The following is an 18,590-nucleotide window of genomic DNA, read 5'->3' as shown; positions in this document are numbered from 1 at the left end:
TCCACTATGAAATTGAGCCAGTAAAGCACAAATTACCTATCATTTCCAGGGGTTGCAATAATTATGGTGCCAACTGTAAATAAAATATATTTGTTTCATTGTTTCATAGTATCTAGCATTCTTCTAATCTTATTAGTATTTACCTAGACCTCTCTTTGTGTGTGTGTGTGTGTGTGTGTGTGTGTGTGTGTGTGTGTGTGTGTGTGTGTGTATCAGTGGCCTGGACAGCGCATCTTGTTTCCAGGTGGTTTCTCTGATGAAGTCTCTTGCTCAGGGAGGAAGAACAATTATCTGTACCATCCACCAACCTAGTGCTAAACTCTTTGAGATGTTTGACAAGGTACCAGTCAGCATTTACAATCTTGGATTTCTGTAAAAGCTCAGGGGCTTATTTACTCACAAAATCTACACTTAGCAGCTAAAGTTACAGCAAGCCATATTATAAATGTGCTTTGTACCTCATGTCGCATGAAATAGCTATAGAGGTTATGCAATTTCTCAATATAATAGATTCAATAGCAAATAATTCATTTTTATTGGTCCTTTGAGCCCAATTATCTGTGCATAACTCAGCTCAAATTAATCAAATTACTTGTAAATTAATTTAGGTCAAATTTAATTCGATAAATACAGATTCACATCTAGTGATTTTAATGTGCAGTGTGAGTATGTGTCACTTTGCTGGACTAAAACTAAGCGTAGATTCCTGGTTGGACAGCATATTGGCTAACAACATTGCACATGAAAGACTAAAGATTGAAGATAACCAGCTGAAAACTTCTCAGTGTCACTGGATATCTACCGCCAGGAGATCTGGCACCCTACAGAGTTTAGCTCCAACCCTGATGTAACACACCTTAGCCAGACCTTAATGGCCTTCTAAATTATAGAGACAGGCATGTTGCTGAACTGTCCAGGATAGTGGATCTCCAGGACCAGGATTGGGCACTCCTGGTCTACAGCAAACTAATATGGCTAAGGTTAACTGGTGGGTCTATGGTTAACTGGTAGGACCAGGATTAAGCAATGAGACAGGGGGCCTAGAGTTAACCAGTGGGTCAGGGGGTAACTGGTAATAGTAGGGTTAACTAATGAGACCTAGTTGGGACCAGGTTAAACATTTGGTCTAGGGTTAACCACTGCACCTGAAGTTAACCACAGGTGCAGGGCCTGGTGGGACGAGGATTGACAGGGGTGACTAGGGTCAGGACTAAAGTTAATTATTGGGACTGTGGTTAACCACCGGAACTAGGGTTAATTTGTGGGAATAGGGTTAGCCAGTGGGACTACAGTTAACCACTGGGATTAAGGTTAAATACTGGATGTAGGGTTGGCTAGTGGGATTAGGTTTAGCCAATGGGCATTAGTTTTACCTGGTAGTATTAAAGTTAACCAATGGAACTAGGGTTAAAAAGTATTACTATGGTTAGCCAATGCACCTTGAGTAAACCACTGGGAATAGGGTTAACTATTGGAACTAGGGTTAACCATTGTGACTACGGTTAACCAATAGGACTAGAGTTAACTGGTTGGACTAAGGTTAACTGTTGGAACCAGGGTTAAGTGGTGAGCTCATGTCTGGAACACTGTCTAGAAGTATCTGCCTGAGGTTGTTCCCTTGTCAGTTGCATGTTATCAGTACAAGGATGCAGCACTGGCAGCAAAACTGCCAACTCTTATACTAAACCTAATGTAACTTAATCTAATATGCTTTAAATCTAATCTCTAACCTACTATCTCTCTGTATTATGTTGTAGCTGTATATTCTGAGTCAGGGGCAGTGCATATATAAGGGCACAGTTCCGTACCTCATCCCTTATCTGAAGAACCTCGGCCTCCACTGCCCCACTTACCACAACCCTGCAGACTTCAGTACGTCCACTGTGTGTGTGTTCTGTGAGAGAGAGAGATACGTGAAAAACAGCTATGTGTAATCCTTAATAGAGAATGTATATCTGCTTAGTCTGCGCATTTAAAAATGCATACATTCATATACAGTGCCAGTAACATTCCTTGTGGTAGTTAGTTTCACCTCTTTATTAGGACTGTGAAAGAAAAATGTGATCATTTTCTTTCAGGGCAGTAATATGTGAAGTAATGTAATGTAATGGTACATTCTTTGTTTCATCTATGTAAAAGCTTTTTGAAACAACAAAAGAAATAATAATTTAAATTTGAGCTTCTGCTGTAATTTTCATATATTCTTTTTTTGATTGTCATCAGTAATTGAAGTGGCATCAGGAGAGTACGGGGATTTGAATCCTGTGCTGTTTGAGGCCGTGCAGGGCGGCTTGTGCTCAGAAGGTGGCAAGAAAAACTCCACAGATAAAAGTGACCCCACAACGTCCTGCCCCACTCAGTGTAACAATGTGAGTGGCACACACGCTACTGTCACACAATCTATTGAAAGATGTTTTCGATACTACAGTGTGGTAAACAATACTGCAATGTTCTGTACTATCAGTTCTTTATTTAAATAAGCTAACACTGTTGTTGTATTCTGCTTACAGATGTACCCATTAGCATATTTGAAACAAGTGAAGTCCAAATTTAAAAAGCAAATTTGAAACCATTTATCTGGGCAATGAATGTGTGTTAGATCGTATGAACCACATGCTTTAAAATGTATTGAGACTGTAATGTTTTTAAAAAAAAGTAGTTCGTATCTTACATGATTAGAAGAACACAGGTTTGGTTCCACATTTCTCCTGGATGCCTCCATCCATCACACGGATTAGATAAATTCTATCACCAGCACACCTGATTATGAAGCATTAATTAGCCAAACCAGGTATTATATGATAACAACAATTTACAAGCAGACCTTCACCTGCACTCTCCTTTAGTTAACTGATTGTAAGTGGCAGGTCTTCTAACACATAGCTACGCCCACTCCACTGAGTGCTCAGCCACCCCTAACATGATTGAACACACGCACTGAGTGCAGCCTTATCTGAAGGCTCATAGAGTGCAGGTGCAGGTGCAGAGACCTAAAATATAACAGCAAAATGAGTAGTAATTGTACAAGTAATAAATAAAATTAAAAAAAAATAAGTAAAAATGAGTTGTAATCTTTTTGAAAAAAGTTTGATTTAATTCTCATTATTTGTAGTTGCAACATATTCTGGACATTTTGATATTTAACACTTTGCTAGTGGATTTTATTATTTTATTGGAACTTCTAGCATAAAACTAAACGCCATACCAATTCATATTGATATTGAAGTCTAAAATCTACACTGTGTCTAAGCTGCCATTTGTGTTTTAATGTGTTTGATGCAGGATTCAGGATACATTGAGAAACACACTTTTGCCACCAGCACTCTCACACAGTTCTGCATTCTCTTCGAAAGAACCTTCATCACCATATGCAGAGATATGGTAAGTTTTCTGTCACTGTCTTTAAATACAATTCCTGGGCACCAAAACATGCTTTTTAAATTCCTTAATCGTCCATCTTCTTCAGTACTTTACTAAAAAGACAGTGCTTAATGCCCCATGTCAGCTTGTTTTTGTGCATCACAAGTAAGCCTAAGCACATCATATCTATCAATATACTAAAATATGCTTGCAGATATTACAATATGGTGACTCTACAGGACTCTAATACAGAACATTTCTAATGTAGCTTAACTTAATATTTGTTGTGTTTGGTCAGTGCAGTTATCAATTTACTGAAATAGACAAATTAGGATGAAAAATTGCAACTGTGTCAAGTTATTGTTCCGCATGTATCCAATAAACTTGTTATATGTGGCTCACTAAGCTGTACTGTCCTAGTCAGCACAAGGTGCTAGCAGGACCTTGTCTAGCTAGTCGGCTAGCAGCTTCACACTCATAAGTCCGGATAAATGACGTTCCCCTGACAGACGTTTAGAGGATAAAGACTCAAAACTGAGTGAGTGAAATTGAGTGACTGGTGTTGGAGTGATATAAAGATATAAAGAAGAAGAATTATCGTGTTTTGTTATATGTTGAGCTGTTAGCCTGCTAGCTAAGCTAGTGCTAGCATCACAACCAGCTCCACTATACTGTCCTAGTTAAACACAAAGTGTTAAACATTTAGCAACTGTTGTTGTTAAAATTCATTATTTATCATTTCTTGGGTGATTACCTAAAAATAGCTTATTTTTTAGTTAAATGTGGTTTATTTTCTTCTAAATAGAAAATAAATGTATTTTGCAACATCACCTTACCATTTTATTATATTCGCCTGAGGTAAAAGCAGAGTATGCAGGTCTAGCTGGACTGTGCTGGTTTATGCTTGTCTAGTGCTGGTATAGCTGGTCAACCAGCATGACCATATCAGTATCCAAAACACAACAGCATATTAGCTTCCGTTGCTGCTGACCAGCATACCAGCATCCAAAACGATACATCTGCTGAATTTGACATGTGAATAAACACGTGTGGTTTTTGCACACCTCACGTTATTTTATCTTAATGCAGTCACACATTATTCACATGTGATCACATGTTTTTTCACACCAGTTTTTAGACACTTCACATGTGTGAAATAAATGTGACTTCTCTGTATTGGAGTAGTTTCTTGGGTATTACAATAAAAAATAAAAATATTCAACAATTATTATTCACCATAGTTGTTTAAGGTTTAAATTATAACCTTAGCTGTAATTTTAAGAAAGCCAAAGAATGTGTTCATGCACATTTTTTAAAAGGTTTAATATTATATCAAGATTGTGGATTTATGGCTAATATGACACAAACACAATAAAAGAAAATGTGTTTGAAGATTCGTATTTATGTATGTTTAGGTGTTGACCCATTTGAGGGTGATGTCACACCTGTGTATTGGCGTTCTGATTGGCCTGCTGTACCTGAACATTGGGAACGATGCCAGCAAAGTGTTCAACAACACAGGTTTCCTCTTCTTCTCCATGCTGTTCCTCATGTTTGCTGCACTGATGCCCACCGTCCTCACATGTAAGAGAATGTGTGCTCTACCTGTGGTGATCAGTGAAGAAAAACCGTATGCATTTACTGCCTTTTGTGTGTTGCAGATTATGTTTGTGTGTATGTGTGTCTGTAATTATAACATAACTGAATCTCTTGAGACTTTGAGAAGAACTACAGAGGCAAGAATGTGGAAATGTGTAATTGTGGAAAAATACTATATTTAGTACAGTGATTAGATCAGTGAAGCAATATTATTCTACTTTGCCAGTTCCTCTGGAGATGTCGGTGTTTATAAGGGAGCATCTGAACTACTGGTACAGTTTGAAGGCTTACTACTTGGCCAAGACCATGGCTGACATTCCATTCCAGGTATGGCATGGCAATATTATTTACTGTTTCAGGTGTTAAACCTGTAGCTATATTTGAGGGCGCTTTTTACATCTACCTTGTTTGCTGTCCACCAATCAGACTTTTTCTTTAAGGCAAATTATTTTGACAGGTGAGAACACTGCTCTCTTTCTCACAACCGCTTTTTTTTAATCGATGGTCTACACCAAATGGAGGAATTCAACCTTCTCAAGCAGTTCTCAAGCATTCAGTCATTTCTCATTCACATAAGCGCATTTGATCATTGATTTGGCACAAGGCCAAACATCAGCAACCTGATTAAATTCAAATTGACAGTCCAATCGATCATGAAGAATCAGAGAGAGATCTTATTGCTTTTACAGTCATACATGTAGACCAGGGGATTCCCAATCCCAGTCCTGGTGACCCCACACTATGCACATTTTTATGCTTTCTTTCATCAAGCATGGGGTCACTGGGGTCACTGGGATTGGAGACATTAAGCATCTCTGTTTTCCTGCAATGTAATGGGTAGAATAATACATTCATATCAAGAATATACACTGATAGACCAAAAAATTATGACCACAGACAAAACAAATAGCATTGATTTATCTCATACCAACGACACATGTCAAGGTCTGGGATATATTAGACGGCAAGCCAACAGTCGATTCTCATAGTTGATGTGTTGGATGTAAAGACTTGAGTAGCTTTGACTAGGGACAAATCATTATGGCCAGATTACTGGATCAGAACATCTCAGAAACAAAAAGGTTTGTGGGGTTCTCGCAGTCAGCAGTGGTGAGTATCTACTGAAGTGGTCTAAGGAGGGACAAAGCACAAACTGGTTACAAAGTGCTGTGCACCCAAGGCTCATCAGTGCAAAAGGGCAACAAAGGCTATCTTAAAAAGATGGCACAAATTACAGAAATTTTAATGATGGTTATGGGAGGAATGTGTCACAACACACAGTGCACTGTGTGCATACCCTTCTGTGTATGGTGCTGTGTAGCTGCAGACCAATCCCATGAGTGCCCACTGTCAAAAGCACCTATAATGCACACAAGCTTCGGGACTGGACCTTGGAGCAATGGAAAACGGCTGACTGGTCAAATGAGTCCCATTTTTATTTACATCACGTTGACAGCTAAGTACATGTGCGTCACTTACCTGGGAAAGTGATAGCACTAGGATGCGCTGTGGAAAGAAGTGACTCCAAATTCCCTGGATTTTAATCCGATCGAACATCTGTGACAGGGGTGTCCAATCTTGTCCGCAGTGGGTCGGTGCGGTTGCAGATTTTCATTCCAAAGAAGTTAGAGCTCACCTGATTCCACTGATTAAATCACTTGGTCAGTTTTACAGCTTTGTTGGACTTAAATCCTGCAGCCACATCAGCCCTTTGCTAATTAGATTGGACACCCCTGATCTGGAGAATGTGTAGGAACAACAAGTCTGAACTCAAATTCTGATGCAGACTATAGCAAACAAACTAGGTGTAAAAAGCCTGAGATACATTTAAAGGAATAATTTGGCAGAAAATTGAGTCATTGCATATCAATTCAATCTTTAAAATGGGGCTGCTACTGTTTTTAGGTATATGTTGTTTCTTTTTTTGTCCATTTTTAAAAATAACATTTTGTCATACAGTGTCAGAAACCACATAAACAAGTCTATTTAAGGCACACAAAACTAAAGAGACAAACTTTAAACATGTCTTGGTTGACTGACTACATTTGATGCAAGAGGGAAAATGTAAATTGGATTTTTTTGGCAAACTATTCCTTTCATTTCAAACTCAGTTGTATCAAACGTAAGTAGTATTGACCATCATCATCTTTCCTTTCTATCCCCTATGGAAATAAAATATTATGTTTTTTGTATATCTCAGAATTTTCTTCTTTTTCACCATCTCTTTTGTCTCTGTCTCTGTGTTACACACACGCAGATCATATGTCCCATAATGTACTGTAGTATAGTGTACTGGATGACAGAGCAACCTCCAGAAGCAGGCAGGTATCTGCTCTTCATGGCTCTGTCCACCTCCACTGCCCTGGTAGCCCAATCTCTAGGGCTTCTCATTGGAGCTGCTTCAACCTCCCTGCAGGTATATAATCACACATATACACTTCCATTCAAAAGTTTAGAATCAGTGTCTTTAATAATTTTAAACGAGTTCCGTTGTAGAACAATGTGAAAAAAAAACAATGTAGTAAAAATTATTCTAATGTGTTAATCCTGTATAATAATAATACAAAAGGGTTTAAAAGCTATAAAAATATTTTAAGATTTTTACATTTTAGATGTGTCAAATATAATGATTGGAACTGATGATTGTAAATTGGCTGAGAGAGCCGTATACCATCAAGTTAAGAAATAATGAGGTTATAATATAATTAATATTCAGAATGCCTTGTATTTCAGAAACAGTGATAAAATCTCAAAGCAGATGACTTGACAAAAATACTGCAATTAGATAATTATCTTTTGGTGTCTACTTTACAACATTGAAGTATATTTTGTATTTCATCATAGGGCACTGCGCAAAGGCTAGAAACCACCTTTCATTTACTTTGGTTCCAGCCATTAAGCACAAGTTATTAAATTTGATGTTTCTGGGGAGATAATCCAATAAGAAGGGCAAAATCAAAGGAAAATAAGAAAAAAACAAGGAGTTTCTAAAACTTGGGGTTTAAAAAAATTATTCACTCCTATAATGGCCAGGGCCCATCGACAGGCCCAAAGTTTTAATACACATTTCGGTAACCTAAGACTAGCTCAGTCAGTTTGCATTGAAGTCCCTGCAGTTACTAAATGATAAGCCTTAGTATATATTAGTCTGCCTGGGATTAGTATGCCTGGGATTTTAAGGCGTTAAAAGATACAGAGAAAACAGGACTAATAACAACCATGCAATACCTGTTAGCTCACCAAAACCTTCTCCATCAGACAAACAGTGCTTAAAGCTTTCACCTGCGAGGAACAAGAGAAAATCGAGCTTCCCTCTGTCAGATCTGGTGTTTCTGTGAGAACGCAGCATTATGGGCCAGAAAGGATGTGTAGCTGTCAAAAAGCTGTTACTAAGAAAAGAAAATAGACAAAAAAATCTAACAAAGAAGCTGCTGATGTTCCAATAACAATGGATTGACCACCCTAGAGTCCAGACCTCAAAATCACTGAATGTGGTTGGGATGTCTTGGATTCTGAGAGGCAGAAAATGCAGAAAAACTTCTAAGACTGAACTTTGAAGGCTTGGACAAATCACTCTGCTGATTTCTTTGAAAAACTGAAAGTCTCCCAAAAAGAGTGGAATCTGAAATAAAGGCAAAGTGTTGACACAGTAAATGCTGAAAAATGTGATATAATATTTAATTTCAAGTTGGTGAGGCATCTGTGTAATTTTCTGTTAAATATATTTTTTTTCTGTTTTTTTTCATGTTGCTGAAAAACGAATAACTTGTACTTGAATGGCTGGTTTGACTAGCAATTAAGTAAATGAAGGGTGGTCTCTAATTTTGCACAGAGCTGTATATAAAATAACAAAAATTACAAAGGGATTATAAATTTTTTAACATTAGTGTACACATCACTATAGTATGTCATCATAGTCACTGTTTATTGAGAATTAATAAAAAGCCTTAGCTTTTTCCTCTTCCACCTATTTTGTCTCTCTGAATAATGTTTCCTGAGCTCTGCATTTTCCTCCTCTGCATGTCCCTAGGTGGCCACGTTTGTAGGCCCAGTCACAGCCATTCCAGTCCTGCTGTTCTCGGGCTTCTTTGTCAACTTCGACACCATCCCCAAATACCTGCAGTGGAGCTCTTATGTTTCCTACGTCAGGTCAGCAGCAGCCTTTATGATGACAGTGCAGAATCGTCACAGCATGTTTTTTCCCCTTGAAATTCATTAACCATTTTTGTGTGGTTTTATGGACCAAATACAGTAGTAATTTAGTTTGACACAATGTTAGAACCTCTCTGAATCCCTTAGAATTAAACAGCCTGTTTTTGTTATTACACTTTAATGACTGATTTATGTAAATGATGTCTGTTTTGATTGGCTGGCCCTTTACAAGTCAAAAATAACATTCAGCCACTCCTTTCAGATGTCTGGGTCCTTTAGAAGCGAACTCAATAATACATTAGCTTTGCGCCAGGAGCGTTTCATAATTTTCTCCTGTTCAATAACTCCACTAGAGACTGTTTGCAGTAACACTCCTTATAACTTCAACGTGAATGGGTAGCTAAACTGCTGTAGAGACTGGGCAGTCATATGTAAATACATGTGACATCACAACCATGATGAATTCAAAAGAAGCTGATTTTGCATTTAGTTCCATATATAGAGCAAAGTTTTTTATGTAACATACAAAGAAATTTTGTCATTTATATTTTTCCCAGAGGTCCAGTTATAACGTTCATGTGGTTTTATGTACCAAATACAATGATAATTCATTTTACATGATAATTTTCCATCCTCTCTCTATCCCTCAAAATTAAACAGGCTATTTTGGTTTATGTGCGTTTAAGACACATAATTTATGTAAATGATGACATTTGTAAATGACATCACAAAAAGAATTAATTCAAAACAGGTTTTTTTTGCAGCTTATTATCGATATATAGGCTGAATAGATTGGTGTGTTAACAGTACATTTTGAACCTTTAACAATGTTTTCAAATGACATCAGAATCTTTTGTTTAAAAAATCGACACCAACCTCCTCAGTCCACCGCTGGATAAATAATGGCCATACTAAAATCCCAGATCTAACTGTGATGCTTTCACTTCCAGTCCTCTTTTACAAACATGGAAAAACCTTCCTACAGTAACTTCGACACCCTCAAAAGGAATAAAAATTAAAATCCTTAATCGAGTCTTACTGATCATTTTAACCCTTAGATCTACACATCACTAGTAGTGACCATGAAACGCTAACACAGTTTTACCCCTTTGTCCCACAGGTATGGTTTTGAGGGTGTCATCCTGTCCATCTATGGCATGAACCGATCTGAGCTGGAGTGCCCAGGCATGGTATGTAAGTTCCAAAAGCCCGAGGAGGTGCTGCAGCTGCTGGACGTGGAGGACGCAAAGCTTTACGTGGACTTCATGGTGCTGGGGGTCTTCTTCTTGATCCTTCGGCTAGCCACCTATCTAGTGCTGCGATACAAAGTCAAGTCGGAACGTTAGGGGCTACCACACTTCTTTTAACTACCACTACCATACTTGTTTTCGCTTGCACAGATGCACACATTCAGACAAATGTACTTCTGTAATTACATATGCTGTTGGAGGCAAACCAACCTCTCAAATCAATGCAAATGGATTTTGTGTTGTTTTGCACATGACCATTCCTCTTAGGTTTTGATTACTTGAAGAATCACTACTTGAGTTCATAGGCATAATAGCTGAGGGTCAATAGCTGCCAATAGAGATCTATGAGACTTTTTTTAATGCGTTTTTAAGTTAATTGTCATGTTTGTTTTCTGACTTATTCCAAACAGTCTTGTTGTATAGATGCATTGTAAAATGATGTCCAAAGTCCTACGGTAAATTAACAAGCATGATGGATCCGAATGGAGCTCGGTGAAGCTGTCCAAACCGACAATCCCTCCTCTGTAGTATGCGGACTGCCCTAATGTGAACAGCCTGAACTACGTAGGCAACTCCAAACAGAACCGGAGCGAGTGCCTGTCAAACAGCCAAAAGAAAAGGGTTCCCTGAAGTACCATTCCACTGAATCCTTCTCTTGGCTCAGTTTTCAGTGGATACTTTTGAATGCTGGGGGAAACTAAAGGACTCGCAGGGAATCTGATTTCAGGTTACGCAGTCACAACAGCCCTGCACCATATTGTCCTTCGTCTGGATATCGTAGACTGTGAGAAAAGCCTAACCAGCATATCTGCAGCTCCATCTTTGTCTTTTCAACACTGTAGTCTTCCCAAGACGCATCACTTATCTACAGAAGAGGCTGTCATGTATGTGTTTTTACACCGCTTTTCTCACCTTGATCTACTGGGAGGACACCTCACCCATCATAAGTCCATCTGTGGTCACTTCTGGGGAAAGGGATCTGCATTGGTTTCCTTCCATGGCCTACATATGACACAAGGAACTGCAGCAAGTGCTTTTGATGTGAGCTGCCTGTAATCTTTTCCATCCACTTGTTGACGAGGTGGGATGTAGGTTGCTTGATGAGCAACATCAACAACAATTATATCTGTGCTGTCACCTTGTATTTTTCGACTGCCACTCTTTGAATTTATCCAAGTTTCGGAGGGCTTGTTGCTTGTGCTTTTTATGTCTGGACGGATTGCTGGACAGCACCCTATGGTACTGCTTTAGTATGCAAAACGTGACTGGCTGCCTACGGTGGACGTGACAGGAGTGGAATGTGGATTTGGACTTTGGAATACAGTATAAAGTACTCTGGATGTGATTTTCCTTTAAATTCAGGATCGAGAAAAAAACAAGATGTCAGTGGAACCTTGACCTTAACCTCCAGTATTAGGAATATCTGCTGTCAGCTAAGCTTTCATGTTTAGGAAGGACAGAAGCGTGTTCTTGACCCTTTCCCTAATGTGTGAGTAAATGTGTGTCTGTTTGGATTTGGGACTCCTTCTGGGTCTGTTTCCTACTCCACTCTCTTGTGGAGCTCATGCAATCTGGTCTGCATCGTTTTTTGCAGTCAATCCTACTGTCTGCTGAACAGTGGGGCAACCTAGACTGTCAGAAGTGTCTGTTACCGGACACCTGAAATGCTGGACGGACAGTGTGTGCCTCCTTGATGGTATAGTTTATTGTATACTCCTTGATGAACATTAATGCCTATTACGAGCACCTCCCTGTTCACTTAATTATAACTGCTTTTACATGTAAGTCGTCCTCAATACTGCAATGCAATGCGAACATTTTACTTGATGATGGGCTCAATGTTACTCTGAAAATGTTTTTGATTCCTGCCATGTGGTATGTCTGCTCATATACTGAATTATAATAACCCAAGTATATACATGACAAAGGTAGATGTGCAATGCTGTACGCAGAAATGACCTTTTTTGAGATTTGTTTGTATTTAGTTTTATTTTTATATGAATATGATGTGCAATGCTAGAAACGGACATGTAAATGTAACTCGCATGGTGATTCTGGAATCAAAAAAAAAAAAACAATGTGTAGGAATTCATGTTACTCATGAATTACTGTAAGAGCATATACTCCTTCAAGCTTTATTTTATTTCCTAACTAGATATTCTAGTTTTGCTCTGTTTTGCTTTAGCTTTAGCTTAAGCAGGCAAAAAAAGCGATCATCTCCATGGATAAATCCAAATACGATACTGAAACAAGCAGAGAAATCTAAAGTAGAATGGAAAATATTCTTCATTACAGCTGGCTTTGAGTTCAATTGGATTAACACATTACTGCTAGCCTTGAGTTCCACCTAGCTCCCACATTACTACTAACAATGAGTCAAACTGAACTGGACCCACACATTACTGCTAAAACGGATCTGAACTGGACTTGCGCATTTCTACCAGCATTCAGTTTAAATGGACTAATACATTGCTGCTAGTATTGAATTTAACTGGATCAACACATTACACATTGAGTTGAACTTGACTAACATATTACTGGTAGCTTTGGTTCAACTGGAGTGGTACATTACTGCTAGCACCGAGTTCAATTGGAGTAATACATTACTGCTAGCATTGAGTTCAAACAGATGGGTCATCCCTATGATCCCTAGGGCCTTTTATTTGCTTATTGAAAACAGTAGGAAACATCCTTATGTTTCCAGGGCCCTATGTTCCCCAGGCCCTTCCCTCATTGAAATTGTCTAGAAAACTCTGTTCCCTTGAATCCATTTTTCAGCCTCATGTTGCTTAAATCTCATTTCCTCGACATAATAAATAACATTAACTTCCATTACTTTGATACAAATATATTCTGATGTTATATATTTGGTAAATAATGTCTGAAATTGGGTTTTGGACATATTGCTTCCAAATTCAGTCCCTTATTAAAACACAGTGACTATACAGCATAGTGAACAAGAATGATAATCAATTCAGTTATTGGTCTTTTTTCTCATGATTTTATTTGAACAATATTAACAACATTAAAAACACTACCAATGGCAGTCATGCTAACAATGAAATCTTTGAGCAACAGCCATGTTAGTACTGGTTTTAACATGCCCTCATCAACATGCCCTGTACATTTCCCCTAAGGGGGAATCCCTTATGCCATCTTAAGGGCTGTTCCATTACCAGGTTAGATCGGAAAAATAGACTTCAGGAGTGGAGCTCAGAAATATTTGACGCAACATCCATTTTGTTATCATAATTTGAGACTATATTAACAACTATAACATTCGTTTTGCTACATTCAAACTGGGTTCCTGTAGTAAAGCACTCCATCTATTATACATGTCCATTGATATAAGTTTACCAGTCTGCTAGCTTGCTAGTTAGCAAGCTAAGGGCTACTTAATGATGGGGGGAAAAAAAGGGCAATGTGTCACACTTAAACCAGACAATTACAAAAATACAGTTTGTATTGCAAAGTTTGCTTAACTAGCTGACTCCAGGACCCAAAACATTATCTTAGGTTTCCTTGATGTATAATATTGAGGTTTGATGTATCATATAAAGGCCTGAGGGAATGTACAGCCCTGGGAACATTGGTTAATGGGAACATAGGACACTGAGGAACACAGGTATGCTCCCATAGCACATTACTGCTAGCATTGGGTTTAAATGTAATAATATATAATTGCTAGCATGGAGTTCAGCTGGCCTAACATGTTACTGCTAGCATCGAGTTCATCTGGGCTAACATATTACATCAAATTCAATTGGACCAACACATTTCTGCTAATTTTGTATTGAACAAGACCAACACACAGTACTGTAAAGTCATGATTGCTCTTGTTCTAGAACAGTCTCTGCTTGCTGCTGCCTCACAAACAGCTTTAAGGATCGTCTCTGTGGGCCATTGTGCAATAAATGAGAGAGGAAAGACATGAATGTATCTTAATGGATTCAGGGTGGGACCCTGTGTGAGAAAGCTGGTCCAGGATCAGTGCTTACACAGATGATCACAAAGACCCTGTGTTTTTAGTGAACATAATGCTTTAGAATGGGGAGCACCTTTGGACGGCTATAATAGCAACCTATTACCTGTGAAATCTCATCGTTCAGTATTCATTACTGTAGGGGTACTTGTCAACCACCAGATTGCTCCTGTTAACCCACCTTTACAATGTTCCCTATTCTTTAGTGTTACTGGGCAGGTCTAGAGTGTTGGAAATGGTCCATAATCAGAAATGTAGTCTTGCACATAGGTCCAAAGGGATTAAAGAAAGTGTTATGTTTAGAATGTCTAGAGTAGAGCGTTGGGTAATACCTGTTTCTAATAGCAATAGTATTGTTCTGTGCCTAGCGCGTGTTATATCTTCTCTTATTCTCCGATATTCATGGTATTTCCAATAGTTGTCAGCCATTTCTGAATGGCAACACTGTACTCGTACTGTGTGTGATTAGCCATGTGTGCGGTACCATGTCCATTATGAGAGATGCCAGCACAGCAGTTCATTTCCCTCATGATTGGATTTCTTGAATGATACATTACTAATAATGCATTTATTTGTATTGTGTTTGTTTTTTGCCACATCAGTGCCACTTCACTTAATTTGCAAATGCTGCGTGCATGCCTTAAAAATATACAAAGTCTTCAAAAACGTTTCTTAAATTAGATAAAGATGTGCTGCTGACTGCTGAAATAACCAAACTGCAGTTTGATTTTTGCGGGTGAGAGCTATTTTGGTTCGCAACAGCTTGCACAACCGATGTGTGCGAAACGGTGTGCACAGAAGACAGGAATTCTCACATTTCTTTCCCAGTTCTTTTGTCTTTGTTTTTCGGAATTATGTCTATCCCATCAGAAATGCAAGATATGTGTACTGGACTCTGTTAAAATGATTATAATAAATGCATTTATATATTACCTACACCTACCTTCTGTCTCTGAACAGATGCTCTAACTGCACTCAGTGACCGTGGCCTTGAAGCTGTAGTTTGATCCACTTTCTTCTTAGTAATGGAAAATGTAGCTAATAATGGGAGCTTATGTACACCAACCAGCACAATGCAAACTGCTCTTTGAACAGGCACTCCAAAGGTGGGCACATAAAAATGTTTCACAAATTAAAAGAAAAAGCAACATAAAGTGTCTTAGTAAGGTGTTGGGCTACCACGAGCCATCAGAACAGATTAAGTGCATGTCTCTGGAAATGTAGAGGGATTTCCATTCTTCCAAATGATAGTACTTCAATCTGTGTTTTGATGCTAGTGATAGGGAGCACTGACATATCGGGTGAAAATCTCCTATAGGTGTCATTTAGGTTGAGATCTGCTGACTAAAAGGCTATCATTTTCATAGTTATCAAACCATTCAGTGACCCCAGGTGCCCTGTGCATGGGGGCACTGCCAACCTCGAAGAGAACACTCCCATCAAGACAGAAATGCTTCATTTCAGGATAAAGGTGATCAGTCAGAACAAATTTGTGTTGATTTGTAGTGACCCTTCCCTTTAAAGGGACAAGTGGACCCAAACAGTGCTAGCAAAATGCCCCCACAGCATTACATTGTCACAGGGTCACCCCAATGAAGAGATCAAGCATTCAGGCCTGTACCTGTCTTGGTGTATGCTGTGCAAGCACTCGCCCACCTGTGGAAAGCGTGGGGAAGGACGACTATCACTTTTTTCACGTTTCTGACCAGTCCTGATGACTTCACAAAGATTTATTCAGCACATCTTGCATTGACATTCTCAGTTGCCCAAGGAACTGCTGATCTGTTTTCCGTGCATATGGCACTATTGCACAAGCATCACGGTCACTGAATGTGTGCTTTCGACCACACATTTCCTGATGTCTTTCCCATAGATGTCACTTTAGTTACTGTTCCTACTGAAGCAGAAGCCAGTTGACACACTTAGATCTTTTCGTAATGCCATCTTGATCTTAAATTGAGCTCAACTGGGTCCGCATAGCATTTTCAACATGCCAAAGAGCATGGTGCACTATACTTCTCCACCCATTTGTTTAAGTTTTCCTTTTGTTTGCCATCTGTTTTTATGTTTTGTGATAGTGTGGTAAAGAATTAAATGTACTCATTTTTTTCTTTCATCTTTTTCCCATTTTGTGTTGGAGGCTAATGTAGCGCATGAGAAATGTAAGCTTAAGCTGATTTCATGGTCTTGGTTTTATCGGGAAAAAGGAGTTTCCCACCAGGAGGCACCACATAAACACCCTTCAAAGTTGGATGCTTAAGTCAGGTATGTTGAAATTTTGGCCAAGTTGTGACATCAATGGGATTTTCATCATGGTGGAGGATAGAAGCAAACAGCCAAACAATGGAAAGCAATCAGCTGTACAAGTACAACAAATGGTCATAGGAAAGCGAATTTTAATAATGTACAGTAAACTGACATTTTATTTTTGCTTCACATGCGTTCAAAACACCAATAAAAGAGGCCAAAAGGGATAAATGCCAGCTAGCTAATAAACTACAACACCCATTTCACAACCTCATGACATACTGTTATCTATAAAAATGGACAAAAGTACAGACTAAATCCAGGCTTTGCCGACTACCTTTGATTTTATGGCAAAAACTACTGTTTCTTTCAAAAAGGATGTAAAGTGCAAAAATGCAACTAAGAATATTTCCCAAGACTTTTTAGGGAAGCATACTTCTCTATAATTGTATAGTAGGTCACTGGAGGACTTGCTGCCATGTCTGGACTAGGCTGGACAAGTGCCACAATTCAGCCAAGGCCTCCAGACATGTTTGTGTTTGCTATGACAGAGACCCCTAGTGGTGATTTATGGTAACTCACAAATACAGTGAGAGGTATATGGCATGCCACAGGACCCAATAAATCACATGAGCTTTGGCTTCTGTGTTTTCCTTGTGTTTCATTGTGCTTACAGTAGCGATGTGTTTTATTGTTTATTTTTTTACTTTATGGTATTTAATAATCTAGAAACATGAGTACTGGTGCACTGCAATAGTGAGCATCAAAAGTTTGCAGACATCTGTCTTTTCAAAATGTTTTCAATGCAAATGAGTATGTTTGCTTTAAGGACTTTCTTTAAATAATCTGCTGTATTAAAGACTCACCAGGTTTATTTTGAGGAAAACAATATCACATGTCACATGTAAATATTTGTACTTAGTTTGTAAATAATGCCAAAGAACATACATTGTTGGGTTAATAGCACGCAACCCTTTCAGATGTTTACAAAAGATTTTCAATATGTGATTTTGAAAATAGGTCGGAAAAGAAAGACTTGAACATGAAGCTGAGTACTGCAAAATATACCCAAATTCATGTTAGCAAATAGCTTTTTTGTAGTAACAAAGCCTTTGCAGGTATTTTTTCTCACTTAATTGAAACATTATGTAACTATAAGAAGTTTGACCTTAGCTGTGGGTTTGTTTTGCAGGTGTTTTTGGTTTTGGTGTTTTTTTTTTCTTCCTCTCTTTTATCTTAACCTCATGGCTCTATGCACCAGTCACAAAGGATGAACTAAGAAAAATATAAACTGCACCAAACTATACAAAAAAGTAATACATTAAGGAATAAATCTGATTTGTAATCGCTTTTTTATTGTATTTTAAACTGGCGGTCAAAAAACTGCACACGTGCATGTCATACACTGATATTTATCAACTGTGTATCCTGTCTGTGTAGTTAAAAGAGGAAAACCATAGCAAATGATGGATATTCCGACGAGACAATGTGAGACGCTATGCGGTTCATTAAGTGAAATTCGACACAATTTAAAACTCATTGAGATCCTTTAGTGCAACAGTGAGAAATATGTACAGGGAATAAATAATCACTATGGCTGGTCTGTGGACAGCAGTGAAGAGTGTGTGGGAAGTGGTTCCTTTAAATCACTTAAAAAACTTTAGGAAAGTACGCTTAAAGTATGCTGGACTTAACGCTTGACACCCTCTGGGGTCAATAGATGCACCCATACGTCAAATTCCATGTTTCTATATGTGTTTCTCTATCTTTGTGATAATACAGCACAAAAATACAATTCAAACATTTGCTGAATCTGTAGAGTCTGCCCTTCCAATTCCACCCTATCACAAGACTGTACGTGACTTCCATCTGCAGCTATGAACCTATGGAAAGGGTTGAGATACATATCATCAGCCTCTCTAATGGGGAGATTTGTGTGTCTGTCTACCTTTTGTGTGAAACTGACCAATGAACACTCAGAAAGCAGGAATGTGAACACA

General features: G+C 38.5%; 1 protein-coding gene across 1 annotated transcript in view; it reads left to right on the top strand.

Annotated features, from left to right (window-relative positions):
• The window catches only part of abcg4a (ATP-binding cassette, sub-family G (WHITE), member 4a), a 47,999-nt gene extending 35,281 nt beyond the window's left edge, over window positions 1-12,718 (top strand). Inside the window, exons 7-15 of the mRNA XM_036580452.1 lie at window positions 217-340; window positions 1,758-1,872; window positions 2,224-2,369; window positions 3,283-3,381; window positions 4,776-4,944; window positions 5,186-5,286; window positions 7,217-7,375; window positions 8,990-9,108; window positions 10,232-12,718. Of these exons, the coding sequence (XP_036436345.1) occupies window positions 217-340; window positions 1,758-1,872; window positions 2,224-2,369; window positions 3,283-3,381; window positions 4,776-4,944; window positions 5,186-5,286; window positions 7,217-7,375; window positions 8,990-9,108; window positions 10,232-10,457 (1,258 nt within the window). The 3' untranslated portion in view covers window positions 10,458-12,718. The remainder of the gene's footprint in view (window positions 1-216; window positions 341-1,757; window positions 1,873-2,223; window positions 2,370-3,282; window positions 3,382-4,775; window positions 4,945-5,185; window positions 5,287-7,216; window positions 7,376-8,989; window positions 9,109-10,231) is intronic.
• The last annotated feature ends 5,872 nt before the right edge of the window (window positions 12,719-18,590 follow it).

Source organism: Colossoma macropomum, unplaced genomic scaffold, assembly GCF_904425465.1.
Source record: "Colossoma macropomum unplaced genomic scaffold, Colossoma_macropomum, whole genome shotgun sequence".
Classification (NCBI taxonomy): Eukaryota; Metazoa; Chordata; class Actinopteri; order Characiformes; family Serrasalmidae; genus Colossoma; species Colossoma macropomum.
Note: the sequence above shows the minus strand (reverse complement) of the source record. Positions and strands in the feature narration are given on the sequence as shown.